The following is a 19581-nucleotide window of genomic DNA, read 5'->3' on the forward strand; positions in this document are numbered from 1 at the left end:
AAGTCCTGCTTACACCTAACAAGTGCTGAAGTGGGACATAACCAGAGGTAGAAAGGTCTCGGAAGCACTTGGGAAGAGGCTTCCCAAGACCTATCCAGTTCTGAACGGAGAGACCTAAGTAGAATTTGTCAGGTCCAATTATTCGACTCGGGCAATCTATTGAAAATTGAATATCACGGACAATTCAATTTTAAATAATAATAATTCTTTTCAGTAAATTACAATAATAATTTTTAATATTGTTTGCCGTTAGAAGGACCGTGGAAATATACAGTAGGAAACATATACCTGTAATGATAATAATACGAATAATAATAATAATAATAATAATAATAATAATAATAAAATGTGATAATTATAAGATTGAAAATTGAATTTAGAAAGATTGAAATATTAAATGAATTGAATTGAATTTCAGTAGATGGAATTGAATTGAATGATATGTGATATTCAATGTTCACAATGAGTTTGAAAATTTCACCTTTCATTGAAAAATCGACAATTGTTTAACACGAAAAACCCAATTTTCTTCAATTTTCAAGACGAATGATAAATTTAGTGAACACTTTCATTTGAAATTGAATTCACTCTCACAACATCGTTAATTCAGATGACACTGTAATTGAAACTTCAAAAAATTTCTAACAGTGTAGAGGTGCATTCGGAACTCCGAGATACAATTTCTGTTTGTTGTTATCTTACTCTTTTACTTCTGCATCAAACAATACCAAAAGAATAATCGGATTATGGGGTTGACCTGAAAAATAAAGATGGCAATGGTCGAACGAATCAAGGAGAATAACAGACTCGCGGATTAGTCGAGATAAGCGGCTTGATGTATATTCGATAATAATCAGGTGAATTTTTTTTTCATTTCTTTGTTAAAAAAAAAACGAAAAGTCTTTGGTGTGGCATGCTANGGGGGGGGGGGGGGGGGGGGGGGGGGGGGGGGGGGGGGGGGGGGGGGGGGGGGAGGGAGGGGCGGTAATTGCGGCAGTTTTCAAAGCCTCGAATTAAGGACGCAGTGTTATTGTCGATCGTGATAAAACAGGGAGAAAGAGCATAGTAATAGCGGGGGATAAAGTAACAAGTTTTCTATAGCCGTTGGGTGATAAGAATCTCACGTGTAAATGTATCTCCGTGTGTTGGGAAATGGTGGAAAGGGGATGGAAATTGAATGGAATAGGATGATCATAAAAAAATCTGACCTTATCTCTGATCTCCTGTCGCATTTTTTCTCGTTCCTCCTCCATCTTGCGGTGCTTCTCTTTCCGTCTCTCCTCAGCCTCCCTGATGGCCTCCTGTCTCTCCCTCTCGGCCTCTTCCTCCTTCTCCTTGTCGTCATCGTCACCACCCTCGCCACCTACCGCCCCTGGGGAGGAGATAAAGAGTGAATTAGAGACATTTGTTAGGGATTCCAATAGAATTGGCGGTCGGCAAGTGCACTGTTGGAAAAAATGAAATTTCGTGGACAGTTGACTACTCATTTTCAGGACAATGACACTGAATGCGATTTAGGGGAAAAGAAGTCATGAAATTTCAGGCTTCACGGAAAATTGAGTGAAATTGCTGAATTTTAAGCAACATAAAGACCAGAATTCCTTAATTTATTTGAATTTACAATCTAATATGAATATTCAGTGGCAAATTACATTGAATTTCCAGTGACGTCTGAAGTTTCATAATTTTTAAACCCCTAAATCGCAATCACCACCTTAAAAAAAATGAAATTTCATGGACAGTTGACTATCAAAAACAACAACTTCACTTCCAATCTTTCTTCCATCAAATCTCCGTTTTGTCTCACTCAGCGGAGCATCTCAATCTCCTTGGAAATCATAAGAAATCGATTCCGATAAAACCCAAGGAATATTCTCAAAAGCGGAGATAAAATAAAACAAGAAAAATTCTCCTGAAGACATATTGCCTCGACAAAACAGAAGCATATTATGTCATTAGGCGATAAGAGTATTACTATTCGCCTTCGGCTCGGATTATAAAGCCACATTCGCCAGATAATGCTTTTATCGCCGTGTGATATACGCGTCACTACCGAAATTTTCTGCTTTTCTATTCATTTTCGGAGAAAAATGGAACTGAAATTTACACTTCTCCCTGATTTTTCCATGAAATTCAGAATTTTTACTGACGAAATTTCTTGAAATTTCAGTGGTAATTAAATTCGATAAAAATTTCTAAAAAGTGGGCCGGAAATTTTAGACAAAAATTTTTAGTGTGGTGACATGCGCTTCTGGGCATTTTTTGGTGAAAGTTTGAGGTACACTTCTAGGAAAGTTTTATTCAGTGTAATTCAGTGCAATTGGACACTAAATATTTAGGTTTTGTGTGAAAATACGAGGCACTCATTAGTCACTTTAGTGTACAGAGAAAAAACCATTATAAAAATTCTAGTGCTGGCCCTGGAAAAAATCTCAATCCACCATCTACAATTTCTAGAAATTTCTGATAAAATTTCCAGGGATTTCCGTGTGAATTACCAGGGATTTTTGTTACTCAATTGAATTTCCAGTACCGGTACCGGAATTTTTCCCTGGCTTAGTGCTAGAATTTTTCTAGAGAATTTCTCTCCCTGTGAAATCTGGAATTTCGTGAATTGTTTCACTCCGAAATCGCAATCAGGGTTACTCTTCTGAAAATGACTGGTAAACGGAAATTCCAATTGTTTCCAATGATACGTGACGAGCTGGGTCTACTTCCTAACTACACATCATTCGTTGCTCCATTGTCGGCAATAAAATACGGTTTGTGGGGCTGTGGAATTAGACCCAGACAGTTGGGCGTTCCTCGTAAGAGCGTTGATTCTGGTATTTGGAAATGCGCGTGTAAGCTTTCTCTAATGGACGCCACCCGCGAGGATTGACCCAGTAACGACCTTGCACAACGACCGCCCCTTATGACCTCGTTTGTTCGGTGACCTTTAAACGAGTTCTGGGCGGTCCACCTCTAGCATTTCATACGTTCAGGGATTTCCTTCGTAATCTAATGTCCAACGCTCGCTCTAAATTCTCACTGAAATGTCTGGGTTTTTCGCGATTTCAGTGGTGCGAAAACCAAGGGATCTATTTTACATCGAATGAAACGTGAAAATGTCGGTTCAAATGTATATCCGGTGGCTATGAGTGAGAGCCATACAAACCGACGACATTTGAAATAGGGTTTGGTGGTGTGGGGCTGAGTTATCGATACTCGTGTGTGCTACGTGCCTCGCACAGAAACACCCGTTGACAAACGATTTTCAGTTGGTGAGAGGTTCACTTCAGTTTCCAAATCGTCGATTACGTCGGACGACAATTTGGGGACGATTGGCCGGAGCTTAACGCACGACTTGGGGCGACTGTTCTGTCGAGGCAATATGTCTTGAGGAGAATTTTTCGATTTTTATTTCATCCGCGCTTTTGGGAGAGTATTCCTCGGGTTTTATCGAATAAATTTTTTACAATTTTTACAATTTCTGGAGAATTCTGATACAATTTCCGGGGATTTCTGGGATTATTTTCCTCGTCATCCTTCCAAAAAATGGAATTGCGGTATTCGACATTCAGTGTCACTGTCCTGAAAATTCAAGAATACATTTACCGGAATTTTCTGGTTTTCTCGTCATTTTCAAGGAAAAATGGAACTGAAATTTACAGTTCCCTTGGATTTTTCCACGAAATTCTGAATTCTCAATGACGAAATTCCTTGAAATTTCGGTGGTAATTGAATTCGATAACATTTTTCCAAAAGTGTACCGGAAATTTCAGACAAGAATTTTTAACAGTGATTGACATATCTTGGGCCTATCAGAAGAGAATTATATGAATAATTTCCTGTTCGGTAAGTTTCCCGTGGGCAAGGAGAATAAGAAAAAAATAATCAGCAATTTTATTTTAAATTTCCGATTGGATGAATCGTCGATTACATTGGACGATTTATATTGGACGACAATTTGGAAACGATTGGCCGGGGCTTAACGCACGACTTGGGACGACTGTTTTGTCGAGGCAATATGTCTTCAGAAGAATTTTTCTTGTTTATTTTATCTCCGCTTTTGAGAATATTCCTTGGGTTTTATCGAAATCGATTTCTTACGATTTCCAAGGAGATTGAGATGCTCCGCTGAGTGAGACAAGACCGAGATTTGATGGAAGAAAGATTGGAAGTGAAGTTGTTCATGTTTCATCATCGAATATAGAAAGCACTCAACTAAATTACCCAGTTGAGAATTTGAAATTTTTCCTCTTGAATTGTATTGTCAGTTGTTGAATACAAGTCTTTCAATTTTAATATTTATTCCGGGTGCACTGATGAATATTTAAATTACAGTTTTATTGCATTACGGTTCAACTGAAATTTCAAGGAATTATTCTGATTTGAAGTTCAAAATTTTCTGAAAAAATCAGGGAAGCTGTAAATTTCAGGTCAATTAGCACAATTTCGAACTGTATATTTATGTTTTGATTGAAAATTCTATTAAATTGAGAATTTCTAGTCTTGAAATTACATCATTAATCCCCTCTAAATTGAATTCAATATCACTCTCCCGAGAATCCCCAACTATCCACGAAATAGCCATTTTTCCAACAGTCCATCACCCATTTTATTCCCTTTATCAAAGAATATAATTTAAAATACATATCCTCAAGCTCTTCAGCCCCGCAGAATTAACACTCACCGATTGGTTGAACCACTCGGTCTGAAATTATTAGCGCATGCTAGTCTTTTATTTTCCGTACCCCTCACTCCCTTTTTCTCCTTATTTTTCCACACTCCGGATTATTCCAATTAGCGCCGAGGAATTAATGGGTAAAAAAGACTCCTCTAGAATTTCCTTTTTTTCAACCCCTCGTTCAATGCGCTTTTTTCACCCTCGATTATTGTTCGTCCAATTTCGTCGGGGGACAGTTCCGGTTTTCGGAATGTTCCGTGGAAACTTGGAATAATGGATACTCTGAGAGAGTTGAAAAAATGGGATTATGATGTCATCATTAAAATCGAAAAAAATTTGCAGCTGCTTTGATAACGATCTTCCACACTCTCGCACGAGCCACTCGACCCACATACTAAAAGTCTTTCAACATTTTCCCCCGCTCCTTCAGCTTCTCCCACTCATTTTTTCATCCTTATCAGCTCCACACGAGCCTGATGAAACTTTTGACCGTGATACCATCGACGATGCCTCAATGGTCAACTTGTCTTCCCATTTTGAAGGCTTCGAGGGCCCATTTATACACCGTCTAGTGGGACAAAAAGAACTGAAACGCTGAGAGAGATCTGGGAGGGGAATCCTCAGTACTCTAGGTGAGAAAAAAAGATGGATAACGGGGAGAATAAAAAAGTCGAGGGGATAAAAACGATTGAGAAGACTCTTTTCTGCACAAATATACAGCTCATCATATTGAGGATGTGTATGCTGGGAATTCTGCCTGCAGAGAAATAGGAGAATACAGCACCACGAATCCTCCTCCCTCCTCCCCCCTTTAATCTTTCAACGGTCTAATAAAACGTGGTTAAGCTTGGGCGCCAGGGTGGAGATTCAATGGTGAAATAGCACTATATTCACCATCTTTATCTCACTTGCCGCAAATCCGGGGATGGAAGTGGGTTAATTTTCTAACTCTGCACCTATAGCACGGATAATGCATCTCGGTCGAGACTGAGTTATTAACTTGTGTTGTCTTCGAGTTGTAAATATGTTTGTCTGAGAAACGAGGGGGGAGGGTTTACGGGGGCTGACACTGAGGACGAGGGGATTATTATGTTTATGATATTAATTATTGGAGTCTGGTGAAATCCGGAGAAGTTGTTTGGTAGAGTGGAATAAATTATTCATTTCGTTGTGATGAAAGATTCATTTGGAAGGAGTGAATTAGTTGTTCCGTAGGAAATTGATGAGAAAAATTTGGAATTTCGGGGACGGACGACTGGTTATTTTTAATTTTTAGGGTGGAATTTTATTAAGGGAAAAAATCATGAAATTGCGGATTTCAGTGAAAATTGTACACAATTTCACATTTTTCAGCAGGAGGAAGACGAAAGTTTCCAAATTGACTTGAATTTTCAATGAAAACATGACTATTACACGCTATAATTGAATTAATAATTTATAGTTTCCATTGATTTTTTTCTCAAACAGTGAATTTTTAATGATGAAATTTCTTGATAATCGAATATGATTATTTACCAAAATCCAATATCGATGCGAGTCTAAATGTAAATGTAACCCAATTCAAAGTATCAAACAAGAGTTTATTAGAACAAAATTGTTTATTGGAAGGAATGAATTATTGATTTTATAGAAAATTGATAAGAAAAATTTGGAATTTCATGGACAGTTAAGTAGTCATTTTTAATTTTGACGGGGAAATGAATTCGATTAAAGGAAAAAATTATGAAATTAAAGATTTCAGTGAAAATTGTAGTTCCACATTTTTTAGTGACAAGAAGACGAACGTTTCCCAATTAACTTGAATTTTCAATCAAGACTATTCCGTAAATTGTGCAGAATTTCCCAGATTTTTATTAATTTCCACGATATAATTAAACTAAAAATTTATAGTTCTCGTTCATTTTTCCATTAAACAGTGAATTTTCAATGATGAAATGTTCTGAAAATCGAATGTGATTGTTACAAGAGTTTATTAGAAAAAAATTGTTTATTGAAAGGAATGAATTATTTATTCTACAAAAAATTGACAAGAAAAATTTGAAATTTCATGGACAGTTGACTGATCATTTTGAATTTTAAGAGGGAAATGAATTTGATTAAGAGAAAAAATCATGAAATTGCAGTAAGAAAACGAAAGCTTCCCAATTAATTTGAATATTCAATCAAGACATGACCATTCAGTACCAAATTGCGCTGAATTGTCCAGATTTTTATGAATTTCCACGGGATAACTGAACTTAAAATTTAGTCCCCATTAATTTCTCCACCAAACATTTTCATTTTCTTGACAATCGAATGTGATTACACGTGAATGTAACCCACTCCAAAGCGTCAAACATCAGTTGGCCGTAAAAAAAATAAAAAATGAACAAAATTTTTAAATTGGAATATCCGGAGTTCACTGTATCCTCTCTCGACTTCCGCTCTAGACAAACACATCAAGCGCACACACCGAAGCTACCATCGAAAATGCTGATTCCCACATTTCCCGAAGGCCCCTACCACGGTAATCTGAGTTATAGCACTGTATTGATGTTTACCCCGGAAGGATATTGAGGGGGAAGAGCTGAGTATTTCTTTAAAGTTCTCAACAGAGTTCGGAAAATGAGAGATGATAGGGGGATTACGTAGGCGACCGAGATAGACGGCAGAAAGAGCCGATTATGCACTTCTCTCAGTCGTTAAATACAAGAGTTGTAGGGCCCATTAGCATCTATTCTGTATCTATTTACCTGACGCTAGGGGGAATGGTAAGTCTGCTTTCTGGGAAGTTCCTTCACTAGTGCTATACCAACTCTCGGCCAAGTTCGTGACTGGTAACAATAGACGGTTCCTTCAGCCGATAATTTGCTTCCTCTGTCTTTCTTCAAACTCATCCTATTCCGGTCTGTGCTGCTTGCTTCGGAGTCCCTCACAGACGTTTTCTCTTTATTTTCTTCGTCGATAAAATCCCCTCCATCTCCCCCACCTCTCCCCCTGGCACAACCACTCTTCAATCATCAAACATTATCTTAAGGCTCAAAAAGAAAGGGGTGGAAAATCGACTTTCATCAGGAGCTTCCCCACCCCCACGTGTGGTTATATTGTCTCGAAATGAGAAACTAGTTGGAAACGATCTGCCTCTCGATAGGTTATACTCGATGAGGGGGAACTTCTAGGAATCGGGTTAAGCTCCCAGTCTACCTCGGTGCATGATGCTGTCAGGTCTAGGGCATCTGCGCCTCGTGATTGGGCCGCTCTCCTTCCCCTCTCTCTCTCTCTCTCTCTCGCTACTTCCTTTCTCCTATTCTGTGTTGAATTGTGTCCGTTCAATTTCCTTCTCTCTTCATTCTCGATATCCATCGTACAGTCGAAGCGTTTGTAACACCCTCGTAAAAGCAGGAACGAGTTAAAATGCAGATCCAATTTCTTTTGCAGTGGGGATGTGAGGCATTTCGAAATGGTGAAATAGGTTTTTTTCAGTTGGTGATAACTCGGGGAAGAACTACCAGCACAATCCCGGGATACTTCGACGGGTAAATGATAAAATTGCAAATTTTCTTGTCTGACTGGTTTATTTTATTTCTCGATCGTTTCATCCTTCACTTATTTTATCTTTATCGAGGCGATTTCTTTTATTTTAGGGGCGTGGTCTATGCATAAATTAGTTGATGCGATTTGCGGGAACGGTTTTGTGGAGCACGTGAGGGATGAGCAGGTGGCGTACTCTTGAAAATTTTTGGATATTGTCATTACATTCGCACTGCTAAAATTTTTTTGAAATTTAAGCAAGATGCATTTGAATTTTCAATATTCTGAACTGGAATTCAATTTCAGAGTAAATTGCTCACGGAATTCCTGATTCATCTTAGAAATTCGATAATATTAAGTTTTTCGTTATGAATGATCGTTGAATTGTCAATGACAATTTGGATTTTTAAACCTATCGCGAAAATTAAGCAACAGATTGAAAATTCAGAAGAAAAGTTACCTGAATTTTCATGGTTTTCAGTCATTTTCATTGTCGTATGAACCTGAGAAATCAAATTTCTTCAAATATCACATGAACATCAATAACAATTATTATCATTATCATTATTATTATCATTGAACATTGACAGATTCGTCAATAACAAGATCAATGGAAATTACACGTAAAATATTGGTTGTTAAAAATTTCAAGATTTTTTACTTGAAATTTCAAGAGTAATTTTCGAACAATGTAATTCCACGGAAATTTCGAGGAATTTTATCGTTGAGAATTGAACATTTTATAGAAAAATGAATGGAACTTGTAGATTTCAGTCCAATTATTCTATGAAGATGAACATAAATGAGGGAAACTCAAGTAAATATTCTCTTGAATTGAATTGAATATTCAGTGAAATTTGAAATTTTACGATTTTTTCCCCATAAATGGAATTTAATGTCACTCATTTGACGACTACGACTCAACTTTCCGTGACATTTCATCTTTTGTCCAACAGTGTCCATCATCAATTCACGAATTGTTTCTTGCAAAAATTCAAGATTTTTTACTTGAAATTTCAAGAGTAATTTTCTAACAGTGTAATTCCACGGAAATTTCGAGGAATTTTATCGTTGAGAATTCAACATTTTATAGAAAAATGAATGGAACTTGTAGATTTCAGTCCAATTATTCTATGAAAATGAACATAAATGAGGGAAACTCAAGTAAATATTCTCTTGAATTGAATTGAATATTCAGTGAAATTTGAAATTTTACGATTTTTTTCCCATGAATGGAATTTAATGTCACTCATTTGACGACTACGACTCAACTTTCCGTGACATTTCATCTTTTGTCCAACAGTGTCCATCATCAATTCACGAATTGTTTCTTGCAAAAATTCAAGATTTTTTACTTGAAATTTCAAGAGTAATTTTCTAACAGTGTAATTCCACGGAAATTTCGAGGAATTTTATCGTTGAGAATTCAACATTTTATAGAAAAATGAATGGAACTTGTAGATTTCAGTCCAATTATTCTATAAAAATGAACATAAATGAGGGAAACTCAAGTAAATATTCTCTTGAATTGAATTGAATATTCAGTGAAATTTGAAATTTTACGATTTTTTTCCCATGAATGGAATTTAATGTCACTCATTTGACGACTACGACTCAACTTTCCGTGACATTTCATCTTTTGTCCAACAGTGTCCATCATCAATTCACGAATTGTTTCTTGCAAAAATTCAAGATTTTTTACTTGAAATTTCAAGAGTAATTTTCTAACAGTGTAATTCCACGGAAATTTCGAGGAACTTTATTGTTGAGAATTCAACATTTTATGGAGAAATGAATGGAACTTGTAGATTTCAGTCCAATTGTTCTATGAAAATCAACATAAATGAGGAAAATTCAAGTAAATATTCTCTTGAATTGAATATTCGGTGAAATTTGTAATTTTACGATTTTTTTCCCATAAATGGAATTTAATGTCACTCATTTGACGACTACGTCTCAACTTTCCGTGGCATTTCATCTTATTTCCAACAGTGTCCAACATCAATTCACGAATTGTTTCTTGCCAAAATTCTCGGGTCATTCCACTCGCATAGCTCTCCCGATTCGGAGTAAACTGAATACAACGCATCGACGGGGTAATGCGGAGTCCGAGGAGCTATGAGAATGGCACGCGATTGCATCCCCCTGTCACGACCAATACGGGAAGGGAAAACGAAGGGGGAGATGAATTCTACTCTTCTTCATTCCTATCTTTGGCGCAGACCGATCGTTTTCGTTCGTGCTGCCTGGAAATTCGCGTGCCTGGATTGAAATATATTCCGCAGGTTTCGTTATTTATAGTTTTCACATTGGTGAAGGTCTCGCTGATGGAAAAACATGCATGGTCGGCGCGGTTCAACTCATTCCCTGCACTCATAAAAAATCACTTTTCAATTGAATTCAAAATCATAACATTAAAATGTTATGTTTGATGGGAAAACTTGCATGATGATTCGGTTCAACTCATTCCCTGCACTCATAAAAAATCATTTTTCAATTGAATTTAAAATCACAACATCGTACTTTCGACTGAAACTGTCACATGAATTTTAAAAAAATCTAACAGTGTGAATAAAAAATAAAAATTCAATCGAATCAATAATGAAACTTTTCACAGCAGTTATGAGATGCCAATGATTCCAGAAATATAACAATCCAATCGAGTCAATGATGAAACTTTTTACAGCAACTACGAGATGCCAATGATCCCATCAAAGTTTCAACAAATTTTCTCTGTGGAAATCGTCATAAAAAAGTTTGGACAATGAGAAAAAGACTTCCCACTGTTCGTGAATACAAAAATGAAAATGTTCTAGTCATAAAGAGTCAATTCAACTCAATTCAAGTCAAGTCAATACTGAAACTTTTTGCAGCAATTACCAAGTGCCAATTATTGCATAAAACTTTCAGAAATTTTTATCTCCCCGGAAATCATCATAAAAGAGTTTGGAAAATGTTGTGATAGGTAATAAAAAGAACAGTTGACAAGTTTGAAAATTTTTAATTCACTTAGTCGTCCCCTTAATGGCGTTCCTGATGCATTAAGTTCTAATATTTCTCGCGATATTAAGGCAGGCGTTTGGAAATTGACCCGGGAAATAGTATGAGCAGGAAACCCCGGAAGCAAGAGAGACCGAGTTACTAGTCACGGGTCGTAAATCGGACGATGAAATTGTGGTGAGACGCACTCTCACTCTCTTTCTCCTCCACCAAAAGTCCCATCGTGTGCCATGCGGCCTTTAAATACCGCATTGCAGAGACCCACCACAAGTGAAGTGAACACCTGCATAAAAGCCCATACTACTTCAACAACACGTAGTCTAATTTTTTTCACTTCCCTAATTAACGAATTTTCCGAAAAAAAAGACAGGGGGGATGTTTTACTCCCGTGATTTATTATACCCGGCAATCGCTATTTACATATTCACAACGCATATCTGTCCGCTAACTGGATGTTGAAAGTCCCCCGAAACTTCCAAGTGAGACAGTTTCGTGTGGTGCAAACGAGTTCGAATTGATATTCACGATCGAACGTTTAAAGACTCCGGGAGTGGGGGTCTGTCGCGATAACTTACTTCCCACCCAGTTTCTAGAATTTCTCACACCCCCTCGCCCCTAGAAATTCTCATTTCCCCATGTGCTCCACAAAACCATTCTCCCAAATCGCATCAACTAATTTGTGTTCAGAACATTCCCATCTCTTGATTTGAATCTAAAATTTGAAGAAAGATGAGACAGTACACTGAGAGAAAAACCTGAAGTTCGATTTACAATAAGAAAATAGTTGAGGCATTTTGGTGAACGATACGATTTTTTTTGTATGCGGCAAATAACATTATAGTAACTTCACAAGCGTAATTTTTGCAAATCAAAATGCAGTTAAACTAACCAAAGTTCAAAAGTAACTCCGAGAAATCTAGCGTGAGCAGAACTATAAAATAGTTGCAATGACTACATTCCACTGTAGTAATTACTTCTCCGGCCATAGTTACCGTAACCCATTGTTCAAAAATTGTTGAGGACTTTTTGACTATAATTCGATGGTGATGGAATATAGTCAGAAGAATTATATTCTTCTCTCACTGTACGAGTTATGAGAAAAAATTTCAGATTTTAACTACACGGAGAGAAATTCTTGATAAAAATTATCCTACCGTTCTGTAAAAGTGTGTATGAGTCATCGTTTCCTCATTTTTATCCCGAAATTTAGTAAAAATTAATATGTGGTGATCAAATTTTATTCTACGTTAGAGAAATTTTATCCTGATAAAAATAAAAATTACCGCGCCGGTAGAGTAAAAATTACTGGACTGGAAGGGTAAAATTCATTATGCGTCAGGATAAAATTTCTCTAACGTGGAATAAAATCTGATCATCATATATTGCTTTTTACTAAATTTCGGGATAGAAACTAGGAAACGATGACTCATGATACACTTTTATAGAACGGTAGGATAATTTTTATCAAAAATTTCTCTCCGTGTATCACTTCACCCGTTTGTTGTGGAGATTTACACGGAGGGAAAAGTTAAATAAAAAGTACTGAGAAAAAAATCCTTTTGCCAAGTATATTTGTTAACTGTAAGAAAATCTACACATGTTTATGCAAATACTTAAATACATTTACTTGTGACGAGTGTATATACTTGGCAAAAGCAATTTTTTTTCTCAGTGTATAGGAAAGGTAATCGAGGAGCGAAATTGCAGTTAAATGAAAAATACCTTTTGCGGAGGATATCTTGCTATTCGTTCAATAAAAAATACATCTATGTAAGCAAACATTACTGCAATTCCCTGCTGGTGAAATTTTTCGAAATTCCATGGAGAATATTATAGTAAATCTCATGAGAGTGACCATGTGAGGGGCCATGTGTCTCATGGGAGTGGTTTGGTAATCGAATTTAGAGAAAACATGGTTAGGAAATTTTAAGATTTAAGTAGAATTCACGGAAATTCATGAGTTGTCAGTGGGAGTGAGATGGAAATCTCGCAATTTAATTGAATTTTCAGTGGAATATTCAGCAACAAAATGACATGAATTTTCAATTTTTCCCTGAATTTTCCTCATTTTTCTGAATTTTCGCAGAATAATTGAACTGAAAAATCAAGCATTTTATCGATTTTCATTTGAACAGAAAATCAATGGAATATTTGATTTTTCAATAACAAGATTTCCTGAAATTTCAGTGGAACTTGAACACGATAAAAATCATTCTCCTTCACAGGAAAATTACGCAGTATTGAGCAATCATTTACATTCATTACATAATTTCGGATATTATGAATATTATGAATAGTAAATTTTACAGTTTCAGCACAAATGTCCCTCACGTTCAGCAAATTTTCTCAAGTCAGCGGAGAAAAATTCAGTGTTTTCCCTCATTTTTTGCCCCGATATAAGGTGAAAAAGACCTAGAAATTCCGCTCCCCCATTACATAACTGATTTGGTAATTTTCCTCCAATTTTTTCCTCCGCGTACAAACTGATTTCCGAAAAACCGGACACACAAATGAATACACCCATAACCATTTTCAAAAAAAATACTCCAGCCAAAAATTCCCCCCACTGTATCATCAATAATATTCATCCGCGCGTTCGTCTTCCGTCGAAGTAAAGAGGACGGAAAAAACTTTAAACACGCTGTTGAACGAGAGAATTAATCATCCGGTGTTTGATACCCGCTTGTCGATTAATCTCGACAGCGAAGCCCGTCCACCAAGATGGAAAACTTCCATCTCGGTTAAATTATTCGCAATCAGTGGTGTCAGACGATCGATCTCGGAGATGAGCCCGAGCGACACCGGTGGACATGTGGTTGAACTTGCGAGACTTCATCCAGAAAAAAAGAGAGTTGAGGGGAAAAAAATTGCTGAGTCGAAATGTACACAAACGCTTGGCCTAGATACTCTCTCATTTTTGTCCCCTCCCTGCACTAATACCACGACAAGCTCCTGTGAAAATCCCCGCGTACTTTCCGGTGCGAAGAAGCCTCATGCATGAATCAGAGAATCACACTGGAGTTTTCAAAAAAAAAAAAAAANAAAAAAAAAAAAAAAAAAAAAAAAAAAAAAAAAAAACAAAGGAGCTGGAAATTCATATGAAAGTGTTCAAACGTTTTTTCACGGGATAAAAGTCTCTTCTCATCCAATCCGCGAGTATCTGAGGACAAAAAGTGGGAGAAAAACTATGAAAAGTACTGCAACGCTCCAGGCAATATACAACAAGCCAACGAAGTCAACCACTGCACACAATGACTTTCATTTTTCAGCTGGTTTTATTCTCTCTCGTTCACTCCGTATCCCTGACTTTTTTCAAACATTTTTTTCCACACTCGTGAGTTTGACTCCAGGGAAGGAAAAGTCCGTCTTTTGAAGGCAGGAAAAAATTCACGGCATGTGGAGGCAAGGTTTCGTAATTAAAAAAAAATTTCAACGTAACGCGATAAATAAATATTGAATCATGTTGCAGGGGAAAAAGAGAACAAAACGGGATCATTGATCATGCGCCTTCATTACCTACTGAGATGATTGACTGATTGATGTTTAGAATGGTATTAATTAATTACGTTAATTAATATTACGGGTTATTATTCAATTATTTCAATTAGTGAGCGGTAAATGAAGACATTCATCGTGTCCGTTTGAATTCATACTAAATTTATTTGTTTCATAACGCATCAACGATTGATAGTTAAACGTAGAAAAAAGGTGCAATTCTGTTTTTTGTAACATGAAAAAATGTTTTGTTAGTTGGGAAAGATTTCAAAGTAAGAAAATAAATGAATAGTAAATCATATTTCACTGGAAAGAGAGAGGATATCAATCATTAATCATATCCCTCACAATTGACTGATATTATTGGCTAGTTGATGTTTAGAATGGTATTAATTAATTCCGTTAATTAATATTACGGGTTATTATTCAATTATTTCAATTAGTGAACGGTAAATAAAGACATTCATCGTGTCCGTCTGAATTCATACTAAATTTATTTATTTCATAACGCATCAACGATTGATAGTTAAACGTAGAAAAAAGGTGCAATTCTGTTTTTTGTAACATGAAAAAATGTTTTGTTAGTTGGGAAAGATTTCAAAGTAAGAAAATAAATGAATAGTAAATCATATTTCACTGGAAAGAGGGAGGAAAACAAAATCATTAATAACATCCCCCACAACTGACTGATATTATTCGCCAATTGATGTTTAGAATGGTGCTAATTAATTCCGTTAATTAGTATCATGAGTTATTATTCAGGAATTAATGAAAGGTAAACAAAGACATTCATCATGCCAGTTTGAATTTATACTAAATTTATTTGTTTAGTAATGCATAGATGATTGATAGTCAAACATAGAAAAAAGATAAAATTCTGCTTTTCGTAATATCAAAAGGCTTTGTTATTAAAAAAATGTCAATCTAACAAAATGAATAAATATTAAATCATATTTCACAGGAAAGAGAGAAAAAAACTGAATTATTACTGACTGATATTATTGGCTAATTCATCTCTAAAATCATCGAAACGTGATATTAATTAATTAAATTAATTACTATCGCGAGTCAATATTCAACAATCAATGTTTATAAAATTTATTTGTTCAATAACGCATCAACAAATACAACTGAAATATCGAGATTGCTAATAACTTCATTGTGGAATAGTATCCAAAAAAGAGAAGTGAACATTTCGTTTTCATAACAAAAAAAATTGTACGAAACAGGAAAATAACTATTAAATAATATTTCGCAGAGAGAAGGGAACAAAAATAAATCATTAATCTCATCCGCCCATAACCTACCGATATTATTGGCTAATTGATCTCTGCAATCATCCAAATGTGATATTAATTAATTAAATTAATTACTATCACGAGTCAATATTCAACAATCAATGTTTATGAAATTTATTTGTTCAATAACATATCAACAAATACAACTGAAATATCGAGATTGCTAATAACTTCATTGTGGAATAGTATCCAAAAAAGTGAAGTGAACATTTCATTTTCATAATAAAAAAAAATCGTACGTAACGGGAAAATAACTATCAAATAATATTTCACAGAGAGAAGGGAACAAAAATAAATCATTAATCTCATCCGCCCATAACCTACCGATATTATTGGCTAATTGATCTCGAGAATCATCGAAACGTGCTATTAATTAAATCCGTTAATTAACGTCACGAGTTATCATTCACCAATGAATGAATTGAAATAAAGATATTCATCGGGCCATTTCATAAAATTTATTTGTTCAATAACACATCAATGAGTACGAGCTATTTAAATATCGAGGTTGATAATAACTTCATTGGGGAATAGTATCCGAAAAGGGACATGACACGAAACGAATAATTCTGGATGAAATGACTTTTTACCAAAGTCCTTGATAAATACAATCCATCCGTTTAATGATCGAATTAATCGTAAACTCATGCGATATTATTTTAATGGTCAAGGATTGAGAGTAATTGAGTTGATTATCATAATTAATACAACTAGAAGCGGAATAATATATCAAAGTGTGCCAAAAGCCGGCGAATGCTATTGGGACCGGGGGCTTTTAATGCCCTATGTCGAGACGCGTATTCATTTCCTCTTCCATGCACCCACCATCGCTCAGCTTTTATGACATTGACGTTATCCTACTATGTACTTGGTAAATTTTGGGGAATTCGCGGGCGTTTATGACGACGAAACCAATATAATTACTGAACATTGAAGTTTCAATGGGATAATAGGGAGGGGTTACGTTCGGCTCTGTGCTACGTTGTATCGTTAATAAGAACTTAGGGAGCAGCCTCTACCTTGCGCTTTCAAGTTTAATACTATTCGCCTAGTCGTGGTGCCTGATGGTATCAACATTAATCTGGTAATTTTCGAATGTATTTCAGGTTGACTCGTACCATATTTCGACTGCTGGAATATTGCACTCAGGATTTCATGCGAAAATTGCTGAAATGTCTAGCAATTAATTCGTATGAAGGGCCTATGCACTTTTCGGGCGGAGAAATTGGAGAATTTTACGACAATTCAACGGAAATGTTAAATCCTATTCAAGGGATTACGGAAATCCTTTAAAATTGGGAAATTTTAGGCAAATTAAATTGCAGTCGGCTTTTAATTTTTAATCAACAATCTCAATTTTGAACTGATTGCAGGTCCTGTTTGAAATAATGTATTTAACATTTTGGTAAAGATTATTTCCCCGATATCTAGAACTCGCGGATTTTTTAGTTTGTGCAGTGAAACTTGAGAGCAACTTTCCCAGGGGTTGTAATTAGACGCAGGGGCTTTTGAAATTCGTACGTGTGTGGCTGGAAGGCTTCAGTAATTATACAAATTTTAAACTTACTTAATTTTTGAAATATGCAACGACGAGTCATATTAAAATTCAATGCATTTTTCAACTGAAATGTGGGAAAATTTGATGTCAATTCAGCGGAAATTTAAATGTCTATTATTTATTTTCTCGAAATTTAGGATTTCCGAATTTTTTAGTTTGTGCAGTGAAACTTGAGAACAATTTTTCCAGGGGTTGTAATTAGACGTAAGGGCCTGTGAAATTCGCACGTGTGTAGCTGGAAGGCTTCAATGATTAGATGAACTTAAAACTTATTGTCAAAATTGTTGAAATATTTAGAAGTAAGTTATATGAAAATTCAATACATTTTTTAATTGAAACATAGGAAAGTTTAATCTTAATTCAACGGAAATATAAATGTCTATTCAACGTGAAACAAAAATCCTTGAATATTATGAAATTTTAGGCAAATTAAATTCCGGTCTGTTTTTAATCTTTAATCAACAATTTCAATCAAATCAAAAGTCTACTTGCAATAATGTATTCAACAATTTGGGGAATATAATTTCCCCGAAATTTAGAGCTTGTGGATTTTTCAGTTTGTGCAGTGAAACTTGAGGACAATTTTCCCAGGGGTTGTAATTAGACGCAGGGGCTTTTGAAATTCGTACGTGTGTGGCTGGAAGGCTTCAGTAATTATACAAACTTTAAACTTACTTAATTTTTGAAATATGCAACGACGAGTCATATTAAAATTCAATGCATTTTTCAACTGAAACGTGGGAAAATTTGATGTCAATTCAGTGGAAATTTAAATGTCTATTATTTATTTTCTCGAAATTGAGGATTTCCGAATTTTTCAGTTTGTGCAGTGAAACTTGAGAACAATTTTCCCAGGGGTTGTAATTAGACGTAAGGGCCTGTGAAATTCGTACGTGTGTAGCTGGAAGGCTTCAATGATTAGACGAACTTAAAACTTATTGTCAAAATTGTTGAAATATTTAGAAGTAAGTTATATGAAAATTCAATACATTTTTTAATTGAAACATAGGAAAGTTTAATCTGAATTCAACGGAAATATAAATGTCTATTGAACGTGAAACAAAAATCCTTGAAAATTATGAAATTTTAGGCAAATTAAATTCCGTTCTGTTTTTAATCTTTAATCAACAATCTCAATCAAATCAAAAGTCTACTTGCAATAATGTATTCAACAATTTGGGGAATATAATTTCCCCGAAATTTAGAGCTTGTGGATTTTTCAGTTTGTGCAGTGAAACTTGAGGACAATTTTCCCAGGGGTTGTAATTAGACGCAGGGGCTTTTGAAATTCGTACGTGTGTGGCTGGAAGGCTTCAGTAATTATACAAACTTTAAACTTACTTAATTTTTGAAATATGCAACGACGAGTCATATTAAAATTCAATGCATTTTTCAACTGAAACGTGGGAAAATTTGATGTCAATTCAGTGGAAATTTAAATGTCTATTATTTATTTTCTCGAAATTGAGGATTTCCGAATTTTTCAGTTTGTGCAGTGAAACTTGAGAACAATTTTCCCAGGGGTTGTAATTAGACGTAAGGGCCTGTGAAATTCGTACGTGTGTAGCTGGAAGGCTTCAATGATTAGACGAACTTAAAACTTATTGTCAAAATTGTTGAAATATTTAGAAGTAAGTTATATGAAAATTCAATACATTTTTTAATTGAAACATAGGAAAGTTTAATCTGAATTCAACGGAAATATAAATGTCTATTGAACGTGAAACAAAAATCCTTGAAAATTATGAAATTTTAGGCAAATTAAATTCCGTTCTGTTTTTAATCTTTAATCAACAATCTCAATCAAATCAAAAGTCTACTTGCAATAATGTATTCAACAATTTGGGGAATATAATTTCCCCGAAATTTAGAGCTTGTGGATTTTTCAGTTTGTGCAGTGAAACTTGAGGACAATTTTCCCAGGGGTTGTAATTAGACGCAGGGGCTTTTGAAATTCGTACGTGCCCAGCTGGAAGGTTTGTGTGCTCATATAAACGTATACTGTCTCCCATTTTCTCCATGAATCTTCCAGTAGTTCCGGAATAACGGAA

At 35.4% G+C, this 19581-nt stretch overlaps 1 protein-coding gene across 2 annotated transcripts in view; it reads right to left on the minus strand.

Annotated features, from left to right (window-relative positions):
• Positions 1 to 19581, minus strand: part of LOC107037878 (complexin) — a 211963-nt gene that overhangs the window by 41720 nt on the left and 150662 nt on the right. For both annotated transcript variants that reach the window (XM_015256671.1, XM_015256680.1), the window contains one exon: positions 1209 to 1372. In XM_015256671.1, the coding sequence (XP_015112157.1) occupies positions 1209 to 1372 (164 nt within the window). The remainder of the gene's footprint in view (positions 1 to 1208; positions 1373 to 19581) is intronic.

The sequence above is a fragment of the Diachasma alloeum genome, unplaced genomic scaffold (assembly GCF_001412515.2).
Source record: "Diachasma alloeum isolate Michigan unplaced genomic scaffold, Dall2.0 Dall_scaffold_00177, whole genome shotgun sequence".
NCBI classification, from domain to species: Eukaryota; Metazoa; Arthropoda; class Insecta; order Hymenoptera; family Braconidae; genus Diachasma; species Diachasma alloeum.